Here is a 19132-nt window from a genome sequence, read left to right on the forward strand (position 1 = left end):
TGAACTTGAATTAAATGATTCTGAACAATTAACAATAGTAAAATTTAGTACATACCAAGCTGAGCTGCAGTCACAGGTAAGCTAAAATATGCTAACAAAACTCGCACTCTTAATTTGTGCTCGTGTAATCTAAATATTGTAGCCAGCTATGAATAACTGAACTTTGAAATTAAAGCAGTGAAATCTAATTATATTATTTTAATGCTGGCGTTTGAATTTCAACGACACTCGGGTTCATTTCTGAAATGGAAGGGACCCTGCTTGGCAATGCAATTGGGACAATGAGCAACAAAGGTTCATGTTAAGTTGCTGTAATTTTGCGAGGCAAATAGAACAATTTGAAAAGCTGAGGTCTGCCATACAGTTCTGAAACTTTACGTGCTTTTAGACTTCCTTGTTGGTTGATTGAAGGTTTGAAGCCGTCGATCGAGGAGGTGGCGACAGTCACTCATTGTCGGCCGTCGCTGTTGCAGAAGCTGGATGCTGGCGCGCCTTCTTCTCGACACGGTCACCAGGCGAAACGGGCTCCTGATGTGCGCCAGCTAATGCTTCCCGTCCGTGACACCATGTCAGAAACTATCATCGCAAGTCGAGCGCAATTACATGCTGCTAACCCCGAAAGCGCGGCAACTCGCGGGAGCGTCACACCACACACCTGCTCCACTCGCTACTCCAGCCAGACTCCAACTGCCCTGCCCGCGCTCCACGCGGCAGAGTTAACACTACCAAAGATCCTACACACTTTGATTCTTCACACGACCTATCGATGTAATCGTTCGATAGCAGTTTTCCCTAGGCAAGACCCAGCGTAAAAATACAAATAATATTTACGAAACAAACCAATTATACATCGACATAAATGCATATATATATATATATATATATATATATATATATATATATATATATATATATATATATATATATATATATATATATATATATATATATATAGTAAAACAATTACAATATATAAAGGCACAGAAATGTCATATATTCAGGTAACAAAATAAGGAAAAAACTTACAGTACAATAGATGGAAATAGGAGGGTATGCATTTCCGGCATTACACGTGTCCCACATTGTCTGAGGATGTTCGTGTAACGTAAACAGACTCAGAAAATGTCCAAAAAAGAAACAGCGGAAATGCATATGCTCAAAACATCAACAAAATTTAGCATTCGCCTAAATAACCATAAACCAATTTTTAGACAATAATAATTGAGTGGAGACACTCCTAATCTTATTCCATTCTGTCATCTTGCACAAAATAAAACAGGTTGACAACATATTAAAATTCATAGAAAGCATAGAAAATGGTTTAGCTACTTCAAAATCATTAAAATTCGTAACACTATCAGGAAATGGAATACTATTTACAAAATCAATCAGAGTACATGGTCATAAAAACAGATAGATCAAAATACGCAAATTAATTATTAATTACATAGAATACACATTTTATGTAACCTTTTCATAATTAATATTCTCGACATGAGAGTCCTCTTAACGCTAAACAAGAAAATAATATACAGTAGATCGACAAAAACATAAATATTGACAGCAGAATTCTTTCACATCAGCTGTCCGGGAAGAAAAACAACTCCGCCTTCCGTACTCGCAAGTACAAAGAATGCCGACAGCGGCACAAGAGCCGACAGCAACCCAAGAGCCGACAGCGGCTCCACCTTGCCAGTATTGTTGCGCCCGCCTGTGCGGCACGTTTGATCTCACTCGCCTGTGTAGCGGCATTTCCAGAACGTCCGTTTCACTGAATTCTATAGGAAAACTCACTCCCGAGTAATCTCAAGGAGTCCCTTAATACTATCACAGTGGATAACTCAACACTGTCCATCATCACACGCATGTACTAGCCTGAAACTTAAAACAGCGTCTAAGTACATCGGCAATGACTAGTAAAACACACATTCATGAAATCTGACAGCTAGTTACAAAAGCATATTTACATTCCTTAATCTACTGTGACTCAGCTGAAAACTTAAACTAGCAGCTTGGATTTTTCAATTGGTTAAAACGTCTAATCAAAAATTAATTACTTGTTAATTACAAGTTCTTTAATGACCTCTAGGTCAGGCAAAAGCATCGCAACATGGAACATCCTTAAATCTTACACTCTATATTACATACTGTACAAATTACCCATTCTGTGGTATTAATCAGTCCTAGGTTGGTACAATTTCAAGTCTACAATATTCCGTATACCTAATCGTTTTCCAGAGCTTGGATACTCTAAGCAATAAGCATTTGTGTGAGGTATACCAATGACTTTATATGGTCCATTATAAACAAACTTAAATTTAGAGATTTCATTGTCTATCTCGCTCGATTTCTCATGAGCTTTTACAAGTACTAAGTCTCCGATTGCAAACTTAGCAAAACGCGCTTTAGCGTCATGACGACGTATGCGTGCATCGGCTTTTAGCTTCATTACTTCTCGCAAACGATCCTTTTTCACACCAATACTAATGTTAATCCGTGGAGGGAATTTGATTATCTCTTCCACTAAACTTTCTACACTTTTGTCAATGCCGAGATTCCTCACTTTACAGTAGTTCAAATTCATACCTACATCAATGTCATCCGGCCAGTTAACAATGTGTATAGTCTGGTATTGCCTATACACGCCGTCTCCTGCCTCGTCAAAACTAACTACTATTGATTTATCTTGTGACGTACATGTCAAAGTTTTGTTTTCGCAATTAATCACTGCACGGTACTTTAATAGCCAATCTAACCCGATAATTACTTCCGTAGTTAAGTCTGGCACGACGACAAACTCTTGTTCAAATCGTGCCCCACATATCTCGAACTTGACAAATAACTGTTCTGTGACCGGTTTCCTGGCCTTCCCAGTAGCACCGATAATTTTCACCCCTATTACTGGCATAACTACGATACCAGGTCTGTCTTTCAGTAACTCAAATATTTTCCCAGATACAGCACTCAATTCTGCACCGGTGTCAATCAACACGTTTAGTTGTAGGTCGTGCATATTAACAGACACTACTATCTGTCTACACTTGTCCTCGACTGTCTCTTTATTTTCCCACAATAAATCCTCGTCTATATCCAGGTCATTCCAGAAAAAACCATCCGGCTTTGATCCTAAAACCGGCTTATCTGGCGGCTTTTTCAGCCTCTGTTCACATACAGTTTTAATTTCAACATGTTTGTCCTGAAGCTTAGTCTGTAGCTTCGCCTCCAATACCGAAACCTTTTCTTCTAACTCGTCAACTAGTGAGTGTTGCCCTGCTATCATTTCACTAATTGTCACCTTCGTTGATTCCACTTTGGTCAGATTGATATCATCCGCCAATCTACCTGGAGGAATGTGCCCAGTAGTATCTGCAATTACTTCCTCTAGATCTGCGCAACCCACACTGTTATCGTCTGACCGTATAATGTCAGCTCTTAACTCATACACGCTGTAATCTACGTGCTTTTCTACCAATCGTGTCCGGCTATCACTAAAATTTTCGTAATCTTTCTCCTTAATACTCTCGCAATGTTTAAACTGGAGGTTTGCGTCGGATGGGTCGGCTACTTCTACCACTATAACTTTCGGTAAAGTCTGCCGGTTAGGGCCAGAGCTTTCCGTTACTACTTCAACATCCATCTCCTGTGGGACGAAACACGACGAACCTTGCTCGTGCTCCCCATTAACATCAACTATTTCTAGTAAAGTCTGCCGGTTAGGGCCAGAACTTTCTATCACTTCACAAATACTATCTTCCTGTGGGACGAGACGCGGCAAATTCTGCCCGCGCTCTCCATAAAGACTTCTCCCGTACAGGCCCCTATAATCTCTTAGTTCGTCGTATAAGCGACCGAACTGCCTTAACCAGACCTCATCCCTCTCTGCATCCCCTCGCTCAATGACGGACGTGTTATCCGACATCTGATCTTCTCTCAACAATTGCGAACCATTCTTAAACTCCATCTCCAGTTCCGCTGTGGGTATTACAGCTGCCACCTTATAATCGATTTCCGGAACACTACTTAAATTGTTCTCACTGACAGTGAATGTATTTTCTACTGCCGTGCCCGTGTATACAGCTGATTTACTACTTGTGGGCGCACTCCTTTCTCCTAACACTGGCACAATCTCCCGCCGTTGATTATTCCACACGGAATTTTCATAACGACGACACCTCTGTTTTCTAGTGTTATCGGGCCGCCAAAATTTCTCCACGCCCGGTCGGCCCCTCACCGGTGCGGCTAATTGTTTCCCTGTCTCGTCTCAGCAGATACGCTCCCCGGATGCTGCTGAGGCGGCTGATCACACCCTCTGGCGTTATTACTATTCTGCGAAGCCCGTATCACGCTAGTATGATACTGGTTTCCGTCATTCCTATTATTATTTGCATTGTACCGGTTGTTATTATGGTCCGAACCATTATTGTTAATGCTGCCATGGTTGCGGAATGCATTATTCCCATGGTGATCATTGTTGTGGTACCCGTTGTTGTTACCACGGCTTCTACCACTGTCGCGATTATTGCGCCAATTGTCCTCGTCCTCAACTCTTTCCAGGAAATCATTGATTGTCCTGTAATTGCTTCCTACGTAGCGTTTTGTATCATCTGGAAGTTTCTTGTAGAGTTCCCAGACTATTTCGGATTCTGTGCGGCGATCACGCAAATATTCCAACTTGCGGATCCAGCCCTCACAAAACTCCTTCATCGAGCCGCGCAAATTCGCATCGAAAGGCCTCGATACGACAAATTCGCGCCAGACACTTTGCTGTTTTTGCTCCGACCAGTATTCAGCCAGAAACAAATTTTTAAACTCGTCAAAAGTCAGGTTCGTAATGTTGAGGTTTAAGCCCCAATGCTTGGCATCACCAGCCAAAACATCAATAACCGCATTAATTTTTTTTTCATTAGTCCATGATCTGGGTAAAACTCTTTCACAGTTTTTAATGAAATCCGTCGCGTGTATACCGCCTTTTTTCAAGGGGTCGTACCGCTCCTCTTTCGTCAACAATTCCGAACTATGTGCACAGATTGGCACATAGCTCTGTTTTTCGTCAAGTTTCTTTTCTAATTCCGACACTCTCGTAATTACTTGGCAAGTGGTTGTCGCAAGCGTTTCTACTTCCCTTTTTTTGTCTTCGCAGGTATTAGCCTGCTTCGTCACTCTGGTATCTACTTCGGATACTAAAGCCTTTAAAGTTTCCACCTTCTTTTGATCCTCGTTTTTCACTAATTGAATTTGTTCCGTCACCTTATTCTCGATGATCGGAGCAACTGCTTCTCCTACACTTTTTTCTATTCTGCTAATTTCAGAATTAAAACGCGTATTTATTCTCGCAATTTCCGCCTGAACACCTATCATTTCCTGTTTAAGATTACCGATTTCGGTATTAATCACAACAATATCTTCTTTGATTTTATCAACTTTGGTGTTAACAACCCCAACATTGTTGTTAACAACATTAATAGCTTCGTTCTGATTGTCTAGCTTTCGTTCAATTTTTTCAAACTGAGCTTCTTGCTTGGCAGACTGAGCTTCTTGCTTGGCGGCCTGAGCTTCTTGCTTGGCAGCCTGAGCTTTAATTTCTGCCGATTGAGTTTCTATCTTGCTAGACTGAGCCTTGATTTCGTTAATCAAAACATTCAATAAATCAGCTAAATTCCCGGAAACTACCGGTTTTACTTCCGTAGTGGCTTCCTCTTTAATTGCCCCCCCGTATTCGTCATCAAGGGATTCAGATTTGATTTTCACTTCCGATTCCGAAACATTTTCTAAAGTTTGGAATTCCATTTCTGCTCTTTGTTGCGTTTCGGCGGTCGCGTCTTTCATGCTAGCCGCCTGACCCTGAACAATGGGTACCGCGGTGCGCGTTTCCCACTGTTCGACCGATTGTTCCGTATCCAATTCTACCAAATTTTGGCAATTGTTGCCTTCACTCATTTTAATAATTTTAAATATAAATGCCAAATCTCAAATATAATTAGGATTACTCCCACTACCTATTCTCGCTGACGTAACGGCCTGTACGTAACCAGTACTTTGTTACGAGATTTGCACAATGCAAAATTCGTGTCCAGAACAACCTCAAGTTGAACAACATCCTGTCACGGTCGCCACGTGTAACCTCCCCCTCAGTTATCGACCTTAATGACAGTGAAAAATGAAACCGCGTGTGCCTAATGGGAATTTTGGAAAAGCAATCGTCACCGAAGATAATCTGTCGGTAAAGAGGGAGGAAAGGGTTACATCTAAATGAAAGGAAAAATGCAAATGAAATTGGTGGAAATTAATTTTGAAAAGGGGTAAAGTTAATAAAGAAAGTAAATGTGTGGCCGTTACGTCAACAATTAACTAGCGGTAATTAGATATTTGAGATTTGGGGGAAATCACGGTCGCCAGTCCTAAGGACAATTACTTTAGTAACTGAAAAAGAAAGGTTATTACACATATAATTAGCACTAGAAGCGTGGCAACTGAAGGTTGACACGTGTAGTGTGAAAACTGAAAGTTTGTCAGAAGTAATAAATTTCGCTACACTCTGACTTAATTTAGCAAAAGAATTAATAAAACCAGAAAATCGAAAGTTAATTTAGTGACTGAAGTTAATAGTGAGCTTTCTTTCTGAAGCACATCGAAATCCAGCAGAATACGGTTAGTCTTGGACTACCTCAACAATCATTTCAAAAGCAACTTGACTCTACGCAATTTAGAAACAAGAGATTTAACTTTGAACTTGAATTAAATGATTCTGAACAATTAACAATAGTAAAATTTAGTACGTACCAAGCTGAGCTGCAGTCACAGGTAAGCTAAAATATGCTAACAAAACTCGCACTCTTAATTTGTGCTCATGTAATCTAAATATTGTAGCCAGCTATGAATAACTGAACTTTGAAATTAAAGCAGTGAAATCTAATTATATTATTTTAATGCTGGCGTTTGAATTTCAACGACACTCGGGTTCATTTCTGAAATGGAAGGGACCCTGCTTGGCGATGCAATTGGGACAATGAGCAACAAAGGTTCATGTTAAGTTGCTGTAATTTTGCGAGGCAAATAGAACAATTTGAAAAGCTGAGGTCTGCCATACAGTTCTGAAACTTTACGTGCTTTTAGACTTCCTTGTTGGTTGATTGAAGGTTTGAAGCCGTCGATCGAGGAGGTGGCGACAGTCACTCATTGTCGGCCGTCGCTGTTGCAGAAGCTGGATGCTGGCGCGCCTTCTTCTCGACACGGTCACCAGGCGAAACGGGCTCCTGATGTGCGCCAGCTAATGCTTCCCGTCCGCGACACCATGTCAGAAGCTATCATCGCAAGTCGAGCGCAATTACATGCTGCTAACCCCGAAAGCGCGGCAACTCGCGGGAGCGTCACACCACACACCTGCTCCACTCGCTACTCCAGCCAGACTCCAACTGCCCTGCCCGCGCTCCACGCGGCAGAGTTAACACTACCAAAGATCCTACACACTTTGATTCTTCACACGACCTATCGATGTAATCGTTCGATAGCAGTTTTCCCTAGGCAAGACCCAGCGTAAAAATACAAATAATATTTACGAAACAAACCAATTATACATCGACACATATATATATATATATATATATATATATATATATATATATATATATATATATATATATATATATATATATATATATATATATATATATATATATATATATATATATATACAAATAGTAAAACAATTACAATATATAAAGGCACAGAAATGTCATATATTCAGGTAACAAAATAAGGAAAAAACTTACAGTACAATAGATGGAAATAGGAGGGTATGCATTTCCAGCGTTACATACTCATCGCCAAAAATGTTGTGACTTGGCAAGACAGCCAAGTCACTATGAGAGGAAGCCGAAAGGCACGCGCTTAAGCTCACGCAGGCTGGCGCGAGGTCTGGAACAGTTACGGGAATTAATAGTAGCAAATAAAGTACGTAGTTGATATAATACTTAACTTTAATCCACCATTGGTGTACATCGCTCTTGATGGAACATGTTATAATCTCAATATCAAATGCTATGGCGCCTTGCTAGGTCGTAGCAAATGACGTAGCTGAAGGCTATGCTAACTATCGTCTCGGCAAATGAGAGCGTAATTGTCAGTGATCCCCTTCTGGCAAAGTCGTCTGTACAATGGGGGCGAGTGCCAGGACGTCTCTCTAGACCTGCCGTGTGGTGGCGCTCGGACTGCTATCACTGACAGTGGCGACACGCGGGTCCGACGTATACTAATGGACCGCAGCCGATTTAAAGGCTACCACCTAGCAAGTGTGGTGTCTGGCGGTGACACCACACTTTATGGCCATGTTTTTATATCCAGATCGTGATAAAACCAACTGTAGTCCTGTTTTTGCTTGTTTACTAAATCTGTATGCTAAATTAATTAAATTAAATTATAAACTCTAATGAGACTTGTGTGATTAACAGGTTGCTGAATTTACAGCCTACATTGAGAATTTAGCATCTCATCTCCAAACTGAGCATGTGTTGGTTACAATGGGTGATGACTTCAATTACCAAGATGCAGCCCAGTGGTTTGTTAATCTGGATAAATTGAAAAAGTAAGCTTTGTGTTTTTATGAGTAACATGTTGTTTTGAATTATGTCTAAATCTGTGACAGGCACATATATAAATGTACATTGTGAATTACTACACTATTGACCATCCACAATGCAACACAAATAAGGGCTAGAGATATCACAGCCAAACTGATTTGCGAGATAACATATTGTGTGAAGATCACATAACTGAAAATACAGCTCAATGTGAAGTGAGGAAGATGATGAAATCAGTATTGAGAGTTTCTGGTTATAACCAGTGCTACATGCCTCCACATAGAATCAAAGAGGCTTTGGATGTATTGCTGGGATATAGCAGTCCATTCTGCTTCCACATATTGCCAAAGTTAATCCGGTATAGCAGCAGGTTGTGTATCGCAGGCAGTCATCCTGCAATCACGCAGTCATTCTGCAATCGTTGACCTGACGATTTCAATAGGTGAGAGACTGGGGGAACAGGGAGGCTGAGGCAGCGATGCAGTCCAATGGGCAGCAATGAGAATACTGCATGCCACATGTGATAACACAATATCCTGTCACAATTAGGCAGTCGGCAAGCTCTGAAGGTATGGGAGGACAACAGGCTCCACACTTCAGAGGTGTAACACTGGTTGGCCAGTGTACCAGCAATGTGTACTAGGGGGGTGCGAGAGTGGAGTACAATACCATGCCAAAACATAATACCAGTATGGCGAAGCATAAGGCAATAGTTCAACTGTCTCTCACCGTGGAGTCTCCAGACTCTAATCCTACCATCACAGTGGTGGAAGCAGAATCAGGATTCCTTAGTAAAAATGTGGTATTGACTGTGGTAAACACACCAATAGATGTCTTGCAGACAATCTACTCTGCTGCAAGTGATGTAAAATGATATGTGCAGACACTGCATATTGCACAACAAACCGAATGTGTTGTGATACGGTTTGTGATGTGGCAGAGTGATCCGTCACTGCCAAGTATACCCCTGTCGTCACTGGTGCAATGAAGGGGATGCATTTAGTCCCATCAATCCATCATTCCCTCCTGCTTCCAGGGATTACAGATCCGTATCACAGTTGCTTGGTTCAATCTGACACTATCACCAGTTTCTCTGAAGAATAATCCACTATGCATATAGGCAACTATTTTTCCTTGGTCAAACTCTGAAATGTGTTCGAAAGATACTTGCTGTGTTCTACAAGGCATACTGAAGCTGCTCACACAAAACAACTGCACAAAAGAACAGTTCCAGTAGGTCCACACTGCCATCTGTTCCCCCTTTACATAGCGCTTCCAGGTGGCACTACCATTGCCCGTGATGTGCACCTGCGCTGAAATGCTAATCACGTGCACCTCTCATTGCCACAAATGCATGCTGCAAATTTCACCTGATTTGGATGCTTCCTTCATGGTGTTACATTTTGGGTGGCCACCAATGTATGTAAAGTGTGGTCCAGTTTCTGGCTTAAGGTATTAAGAAATTAAAAATCAAAGAATATGAGATTTGACAATGAATTCATTCCAAAAAGAGTCCACTTGGCATGATATTTTTACACTTCCTTATAGAGCTCCTCATTTTGGAACGGAAGGGAGAACCGATAGTGGTACTCGAGGTACCCTCCGCCACACACCGTCAGGTGGCTTGCAGAGTATGGATGTAGATGTAGATACATTGCATATCATTAATTCTTTAATTTCTTTGTGGCCTTAATAAGGCATAATTTATTTTACCAGGTTCTACAGAACAATATAATCTGAAACTTACTTGTCCAGGGAATGAGGCACTACAAATTCACAGAAAGCTGCTTAGAAAGTTTTAAACAAGAGAAGACCTCAAAAAAAAAATTGAGGATTGTCAGTCACAACCTCCTGATCTCTCCAGCTGAAATAAATCTGCTGTTTCAGTTTTGAGAAAAGTAAATAGCCTGGAATTAACAAATCTGGTAAAGAATTTGAGTAGTGCAGTATTGAGACTTGCCCTTCAGTGAGCAACTGGTGATTCATTGCTGCCAAAAGGGCCAGAGCAGGAAAACCCATGACAGACAAGCAGGTCACATTTTTACACTTCCTTATAGAGCTCCTCATTTACTATGCTACAAGGAGGCACAAATTCTTTATGTATGGCACCACTTCCATTAAGAAATACAAGCAACATCATCTTCACTCTAGATATTATAAAACGCAGGTTTTGTAGTCACAGAAATATTTCACTAACTCCTTGACAACTCTGACACTTTATTTTAGAATTGTAGACAAAATACAAAGTCTCATTGCAAAGAATAATCATCTTCAAAAAGTTCAGATTTTAGTCAGTTATGGATAACAAGTCTTGACACTACATAACATATTTGTCCATTTGATTCTGTGCAGACTATGTGGAACAAACACTACACTTAGCTTCAATTACTCAAATCTTGATGCACAATCTGCACAGCTACATTTTATGGGAATGTTTAGCATTTATTCACCTATTTCATCTTCTTTAATCATTTCAGTGAAAGTGGCAGTGTTTTTATTGGTCTGAATTGTTATTACTGTGTTTGTCATCCTTCAGTATCTGTCAGCTTCAGAAAAACTATTGTACCACTCACAACCAGTGCCCAACCCTTTGGAGTCAGTTCAGTGCTCCAACTGCTCCTTCTTTTTGTCCATCTCCTGAAGCTGACACACACTCACATAACATCAGGTTGTATAAGATAAGCAAACACTTCAACAGCAGTGACTATATTTATGCCTCTCAATTCAGATATTGTAAATGTTTCACACAACATTGTTTAACAGCTGTGCAATACACGCAGTTCATGAAAAGGTTAGACAACACTGACTAAAGTGAATGTTAAGGAGTAGTTTTCATTTTACCATACATTACAAATTCTTCTCACTCAATTCATGGATGCACTGTAAGAAGAATGACTGCTTGCTGTTATTGGCCTAATTTTTTTACACAGTCTCTACAGATATAATACATTGAACAATGGAAATGTGTTCTTGAAATACTTAAAGTAGATTCCCACAAGATATTCAGTGTCATAGTTTGAATGTTTGAAAGTTAAGATTTTTCATCATATTTATTACATCGTCCTGTCAGTAAGATAAGGTAATAACAATTTTTGTTGCACTTTGTTTTATGTGCTTGTTGTCCACTGTTTAAATGAATTCCACTCATTTGAAAACTATTCTGCTACAGGTAAATCAAATGTTTTATAAGTTGCATTGTTCATAGAGAAGCCACAGTTTACCGATATTCTACCAATAAATCAGAGCTTGTCATTAACAATACTTACAACTAAGCCAAAATGATTATCCCACTTTATATTCTCATAATTTTCATGCCCAGATATTTGTATGACATGACTGACTCTTGTTGTGACATGACACTCCTTTAATGAGTTTTAGAGCCATATTTATGCATTCTACAAATTTTGACAGCAATATCTGGATTGGAAAATTGTTTTCTTTGATTGTAATGTAGGTACTTAAATAATTAGTGTAATACCTCCATTTTTTTCTATTTTTCAACTAATTTGTTCACAGGAAGTATTTGAAACTTGATGATTGCCGTGTATAATAGCTCTTATGAAGTCAACTGCTATAGCATACAGTTATTTTATAGCTGTAATATCTTCTTCCACTTTGTTTCCCAATAAAGCAACTGTGTGTACTGTCTACATTCGATTCAATTCAATTCAATTTATTAGCGTCCTTGTAGTACATCATCAAAATGACATAGGACTTGTCAATAAACATTACAATTTAAAATACATGTACATGAAAATTTGTAATTGAATTTACTTGTCACTTAGACATTACAATTTTAATAGAACTATAAGAACATCAACATAAAAATATACAAGTAGGATAACAACGTAAAAAAAAAAAAGCTAGTGATTCTCACATCAAAGATTATTTCCATTCTTACATTAACACTGTTTCACACTTTCATAGAAACAGCAAGTATTTAAATGATGTAAACATATCCTATATTTGAGTTTTTTATGCAAGTTTGAAAGTTTCCAGAACCTCAATAAAACAAGAGTATAACACTTGCATTACAATCAATAATTCAAGCAAAACATTTTTGTGTAACTATTCAACAGTTATCACATCTTTATAGTCACACAGCTGACATATCAGACACAAAATGCACTAATGTAGCATCAAATCAAAAGGTGTGTACAAAGGTACCACTGTTGCAAAGAATAAAAGTTATTTAAGAATCTGCTATGTTACAACTTCATTTAATTTGTAAGACTGTTTTATAGATTCAGCTTTTTTGTGACAATTTATGCTACATTTGGTTAATGTAAATTTAGCTTCAGTTAAAAAAATAATATTTTCTATTTTTAGAATTTTTTTTTTTTTTTTTAGAAAATTGAGATGAGTACTTTTTGCAGGTATGTTAATGCCAAACAGGAAGAGGGAGGAAGATTGAATCTGTTATATTCAACTCCTGGTTGTTATCTAAAAGCCTTAAATGAAGCCAACATAACGTGGACAGTTAAAGAGGATGACTTCTTTCCTTATGCAAGTGATGAACACTCATATTGGACTGGCTATTTTGTTTCTAGAACTACAAGTAAATACTTTGAAAGACAGGCAAACAATTTCCTTCAGGTACTGTTTGTACTTAGGCATTACATCATATAGCTGTAGAAATTTGAAAAGCAGTGAGCAATGATTATAATAATAAGGTACAGCTTGAAAGATAATTAAAACTTAAATGTATATAGCTAATGTGGTGTAGAGATTGAGCACATAGCACAATATGAACTATGAGCAGATAAGGATATAAGGTATAATGTGTGAACACTTACTTAGTGGCATAATATTGAAAGCAAACACAAAACGTAAAACAATGACAAGCATCATCTGCCTAGAAGAGAAATAAAAAGAAAATACAGCACAGTAAGTGTGACTTTTTGAGTGCATATGAGAGACACAGTGACATTTTCTAAAAGAATGAGACAGTACACTCACATGATGACAAGTAACATACAATGTACAACATGGAAAAAGAAGACAGTGATCATTAAATGGATCTCCATCCCAGCATTGATCATAATACAACAATACATAGTACAGTAAATGATGATGATCTTCACATCACTGTAATCAATCTTATTAAAATATTTTGCTGAGTGCTTTTTACATCAACACATTTGAGATCAGAGATTTGAAGATAACTCTCAGCAACTGAAACTGGTCGTAATTTATCATAATAAGCAATAAAAAACTTGACTATCTTAGGATGCTGGATCAACAAAGTACCAAAGTGATTGCAAAAGTGTGCAGATCAGTCCTTCTTTCAAAAGGTTCATCAAACAGATACATACAACTGCAAGCCTTTACAGCTAACATCAGTCTGTTGTAAAATTTTGAAACATGTTCTTTGTTCATGTATTATGATCTTTCTGGAGACTGAAAATCTCCTCTATAGGAATCAACATACATTTTGCAAACAACAATCTTGTGAAACCCAGTTCATTCTGATCATCCATGAGATTCAGAAGGCTATGTATAACATTGTCCTGGTCGATGCCCTGTTGTCTGATTTGGAAGGCATTTGACACAGTTCCACGTTTTTCACCTACTGATAAAAAAGTGAGTGCACTACATATTAGAGTAATTTTATGATAGGACTGAAAAGTTCGTAACAAATAGAACATAGCATCTCATTCTTAATGTGCAGAAATTTTCTGACATAAAAGTATCTTTGTACATATAGTACAGCAAGAAAGTGTCATAGGATCATTAATGTTCAAATATACATAAATGATCTGGATGATAATGTTAGATGCTTCATGAGGCTGTTCCCCCTAGATGCTGTAATATGTGAAGAAGTCACAATGCTAGAACATTGTAGCAAAACATAGGAAGATCTGCTGAGGATTGATTCTTGGTGCATGGATTGGTGCTTGACCTTTAACACAAACAAGTGTAATGTATTGCCCATAAACAGGTAGAAAGACGAGTTTGATTAAACCATTACTAAACAATCATTGGAAATAGTGACAACCATTATATATCTAAGTATGTTTACAAAAGTTGTGTAAGTGAAATAACTATATAAAACTAATTGTAAGAAAGACCAGACTGAGATTTATTGGAACAATATTCATGACATGTAGATCAGCCACAAAGAAGAGAGCTTACAAAAGCCTTGTTCGTGTGATACCTGGGCATTGTGCATCAATCTGACACACTTATGAGAAAATGATGTTAGAGGAAATAGTGTAGATACAATGGAAAACAATGCATTTTCTTGTGGGCTCATTCAGTAAGCAAGAAAGCCCCATAGACATGCTCTTGGAACCTCAGAGGCACACACTACAGGACAGATGTTAAGTGCATCATGGTGTGGTTTACTGTTGAAATTCCAAGAATGTATTTGTAGAAGGGTGGAACAATGTTTTGTTTTACCCTAAATATATCTCACAAAAACTATGCTGGTAAAATTAGAGAGATTAGAGCTCACTGAAGCTTACCAACAGTCATTACTCCTGCACAACATTTGTCACTGGGACAGGGAAGGGGGAAATGACAGTGCTACACACATCACAAGATTGCTTGTGGAGTGTATATGTGGTTGCTTGTAGAGTGTGTATGTGGATGCAAAGTGAAACATCTATGTATAACTCTGAACTGTTGTTACCCTCCATTATCTCACAGTTTATTAATGTCTATATTTGATTGGTGTCTGCTCTGTCAAACTCCAATCAGAATCAATAATTTACAAGTATAAGGTTAAATGGTTAAGAACGCTTCACTACAGCATGTGATAAGTTGAGAATGTGGGGTCGGATGGAAAGCATGTCTGGACGGCTGAGGCAGTTAAGACAATTGGTCTAGAGAAGTGGAACATCCAGGTTTGAGTGCTGGTCTGGCACAAATTTTCTATTTTGCCACTGCATTACCACAATGTCCTCTGCAGCTGGAACTCATGAGTTTCCCACCCATACTTTCCATTTCATTCCCCATCCCCTATTTCAAAGAATTTATTAAAATAGGGTAATTAGTTTCTGTCTTGCCAAGTCATAAATGGATAGAGCAGGCTTTAAGAAATGTAAACGTCCTGTTTGCTATTTCAAAGATACTTCTAAAGAAACAGTGACTACTGCCATAACATATAAAATGTGAAAACCAAAGTGTAGGGCTATAGATTTAGAAATGCTAAATGAAATGCCTTTGGCTTCTGTATGAAACCTTCAACAACTACCATAGGAGGATCTTATCAAATGACCTCTCATGAATCCCACAGAAAGTCTGGTTATGTGTGAAGGCAACCAGTGACACTACAATTAGTGTCCAGATGCTCACAGATGGTACATGAAGTGAAATTGAGGATGGTGAAGCAAAATCAGAAATGATCAAATCCATTTTCAAGAGTGTTTTTACATGGGAAAACCTAGGAGCACTCCCCCACATTAATTATCACACCACTGCAAAGATGGGTGAAATATAATTGATGTCAGTGGCATTGTGAAACAGCAAAAACTGTTAACATCAAGAAAAGTCAAGGGTTTGTTGGAGCCTCTGTCAGATTCTACACAGGATTTCTGGATGAGTTAACCCCTCATTTGACCATAATATATGATATACCTGATCAAGGGTCCAAATTCAGCCATAGCAGACACAGCTCATGTGACAGCTGAACATGGTTACAAATGCTACACAACTAACAGTTTAAATGTTAATCCCTCATGGATTCATACTGTGTAATTCCAAACATTAAAAAATTATATGCATGCACTATAAATACATACTAATAATCCTACATTGAATGAAACATCATGTATAAAATTCCTCATGTTCCAATTGTGAAATAAGTTGAAATGGAATCAACATATATTTCAACTAATCAAAAAGTTCAGTTCAGCATTCCTTGTGCTTAGAAGCATTATCATTGTGCTGACCCAAAGAGAATAATGTTGGCTTGCTTTCCATGTTTTCACTCCTATTAGTTTTTGGAGTTTTCTTCTAGGCCACTGAACCAAATTAAATCAATTTTTCTTCAGAAAAAGAGATCATTAAAAATATTATGTAAAGTAATAAAATCTTCTCTGGCTTCCAGCTGCATCAGGTGGTCAAAATCCAATGAGCTTTTGACTAAGCTCTCCTCAGTCATTATCAGGTGATAAATGACTGCCGTGCTGCTGTAGCCTCACCATTCTCTAGCTGCCCTGCTGGCTACAACATCACTGCTCCTCTCTTCCACACCAACTGTGATAATGTTGATGTCCCACGTCCACCACATACACTTCAGCCTCATGATGGTCCAGTCCCAGGCTGTGCAGAGCTGCAAACTGCCATCTTTGTTGATGGTGTTTTCAGATACTTTTATATCTACCAATTTTTTTATGATGCTATCCCAAAATCCCTTCGTCCTAATAAAGACAGATGTTTCATCAAATAGAATTCGATTTCAATTTTCTAAAGTGTGTTCTGCCATTGCTGTTTTTCAGGATAGCATACGCATAAACACCTCTGCTGCTCCATCCGGTATTGCCCCTTAATGAGTACTGTTTCGCCAATGTGGTAGTAGCCACACTGACACGGTATTTTCTACATTCGAGGTGTTCTAAGGATAGATCAGCCTTCACAGGTCTCGTGACCTGTTGCCAAGAATCAACTGAAGTTTAGCATAGTAGTAAGCTATACTTGGAATGAAGGTGCGTTGCCCTTGTCAGCTGACAGCACCACAGTGAAGGGGGCGTTGCAAGAGGGTGTGAAGTCTGTTATGTTCACCCTGGTCAAGTCAGATGGTGGTGGTTTAGATTTTGAAATAATCCCACCAGTTTCATGACGAATATTGTCTGGAATACAACTGTGGGATTATTTAAGCATGCATTGATATCATCATATTTCCTATGTGGTGGCCAGTATTTCAACCAGTTGGATGGCGTGGCAACGGTAAGTCCATTAGCTCCATCCATAGCCAACCTGTATATGGAGGAATTTGAAGATGTTGCTTTGAACATGGCTCCAGATAAGCTGAGTTACTTTTATCATTATGTCAATGACACTTTTATCATCTGCCCTGATGGACACTGAAAATAGGAGAATTCTTAGAACATGTGAATGGCACTTTGACCACATTAGGTTTATGATGTAAATAAAGACAGATGGTACATTGCCCTTCCTTGACATCCTCTTTTGCCAAAAGACCATTGGACATCTCCACCACAGTGTGTACAGGAAACCTACACACATGGACTACTATATGCACACTTTTAGCCACCACAATCGGGCACAAAAACATGGCTTTCAGAACTCCCTCATCCAATGTCCCAAAGACATCTCAGATACTGATAATCTGCCACCAGAACTGACCTATCACTGAAAAGTCTTCCTGGAAAATGGTTACAGTCAGAGCCAGGTATCACAGGTTATTTCTGGTGAGACATGCAGGGGAAACACCACTGAAGGAGAGAACAAGAAACGTGGGTTTTTGCCTTTCTGTGGAACAGTGTCAGGAAAAATTAGCTGGCTCTGGAAGAGAGAGAACAACTCATTTGTGTTCAGCCCCAGCAAAAATACAACAGGTCACGAGGCCTGTGAAGGACAATCTAGGGCTTAGAACGCTTGGAGTGTGGAAGGTACCATGTCAGTGTGGCTGCTACCACATTAGCCAGACAGTGCGCACTATGGGCAATGCCGGACAGAACATGAGAGGTGCTTACGCCTATGCTATCCTGAAAAATCACCCATGGCAGAACACAATTCAGAAAAATTGACACTGAATTCTATTTGATGAAAGATCTGCCATGAGACTGAAGAAATTTTGGGACAGCATCATAAAAGAAGTGGCAGAAATAAAAATATCTGAAAACATCATCAACGAAGATGGCAGTTTGCAGCTCAGCACAGCCTGAGACCCGGCCATCGTGAGGCTGAACTGAAGTGGGTGTGACAAATGCAAGAAGTAAGCATTACCATACTTTGAGAGGAAGAGAGCACCAGTGATGTAACACTTGACAATGGCTGAGGAGAGCTCAGTCGAAAGCTTGATGTGGCTGAGCTGAAAGCCCAAGAAGATTTTATTAATTCACATCACTGTAAGACCACGCACTCATACATTATGTAAAGTACATAACTATACATCTTACACAAGCCTTTCTAAGAATCTTGGAATGCTTACACTCACCCCTTAATGTTTTTTTGTAGCTAACAATAAAATCAGGGTCAGCTGAATGTGATCTACACAATCACAATACAAGACATAAAAACAAGATTTCTGATGCTGACCAAAGTAACTCTCTCTGGGGCCTCCTCCTGCCTTCATATATGGGTCCCTTTCATCCTGGGACTGATGACTGGCTCTTCTTGTTTAACCTAATAAAACATGCCCCTCTCCCCTACCGAAGTAAGGGACTGCTAGTCTCTAAAGTTAAAATGGTTCAAATGGCTTTGAGCACTATGGGACTTAACATCTGAGGTCATCATTCCCCTAGAACTTAGAACTACTTAAACCTAACCGAAGGACATCACACATATCCATGCCCGAGGCAGGATTCGAACCTGCGACCCTAGCGGTCGCGCGGTTCCAGCCTGAAGTGCCTAGAAAAGTCGGCCAC

At 39.1% G+C, this 19132-nt stretch overlaps 1 protein-coding gene across 2 annotated transcripts in view; it reads left to right on the forward strand.

Moving 5' to 3' along the window:
* LOC126240361 (lysosomal alpha-mannosidase-like) overlaps positions 1-19132 on the forward strand; it is a 253628-nt gene that overhangs the window by 122412 nt on the left and 112084 nt on the right. For both annotated transcript variants that reach the window (XR_007545366.1, XM_049947919.1), the window contains exons 7-8: positions 8448-8581; positions 12953-13172. Coding sequence is in view for 1 of the 2 variants with exons in the window: in XM_049947919.1 (XP_049803876.1) it covers positions 8448-8581; positions 12953-13172 (354 nt within the window). In the remaining variant the exon portion in view is untranslated. The remainder of the gene's footprint in view (positions 1-8447; positions 8582-12952; positions 13173-19132) is intronic.

This window comes from Schistocerca nitens, chromosome 1, assembly GCF_023898315.1.
Source record: "Schistocerca nitens isolate TAMUIC-IGC-003100 chromosome 1, iqSchNite1.1, whole genome shotgun sequence".
NCBI classification, from domain to species: Eukaryota; Metazoa; Arthropoda; class Insecta; order Orthoptera; family Acrididae; genus Schistocerca; species Schistocerca nitens.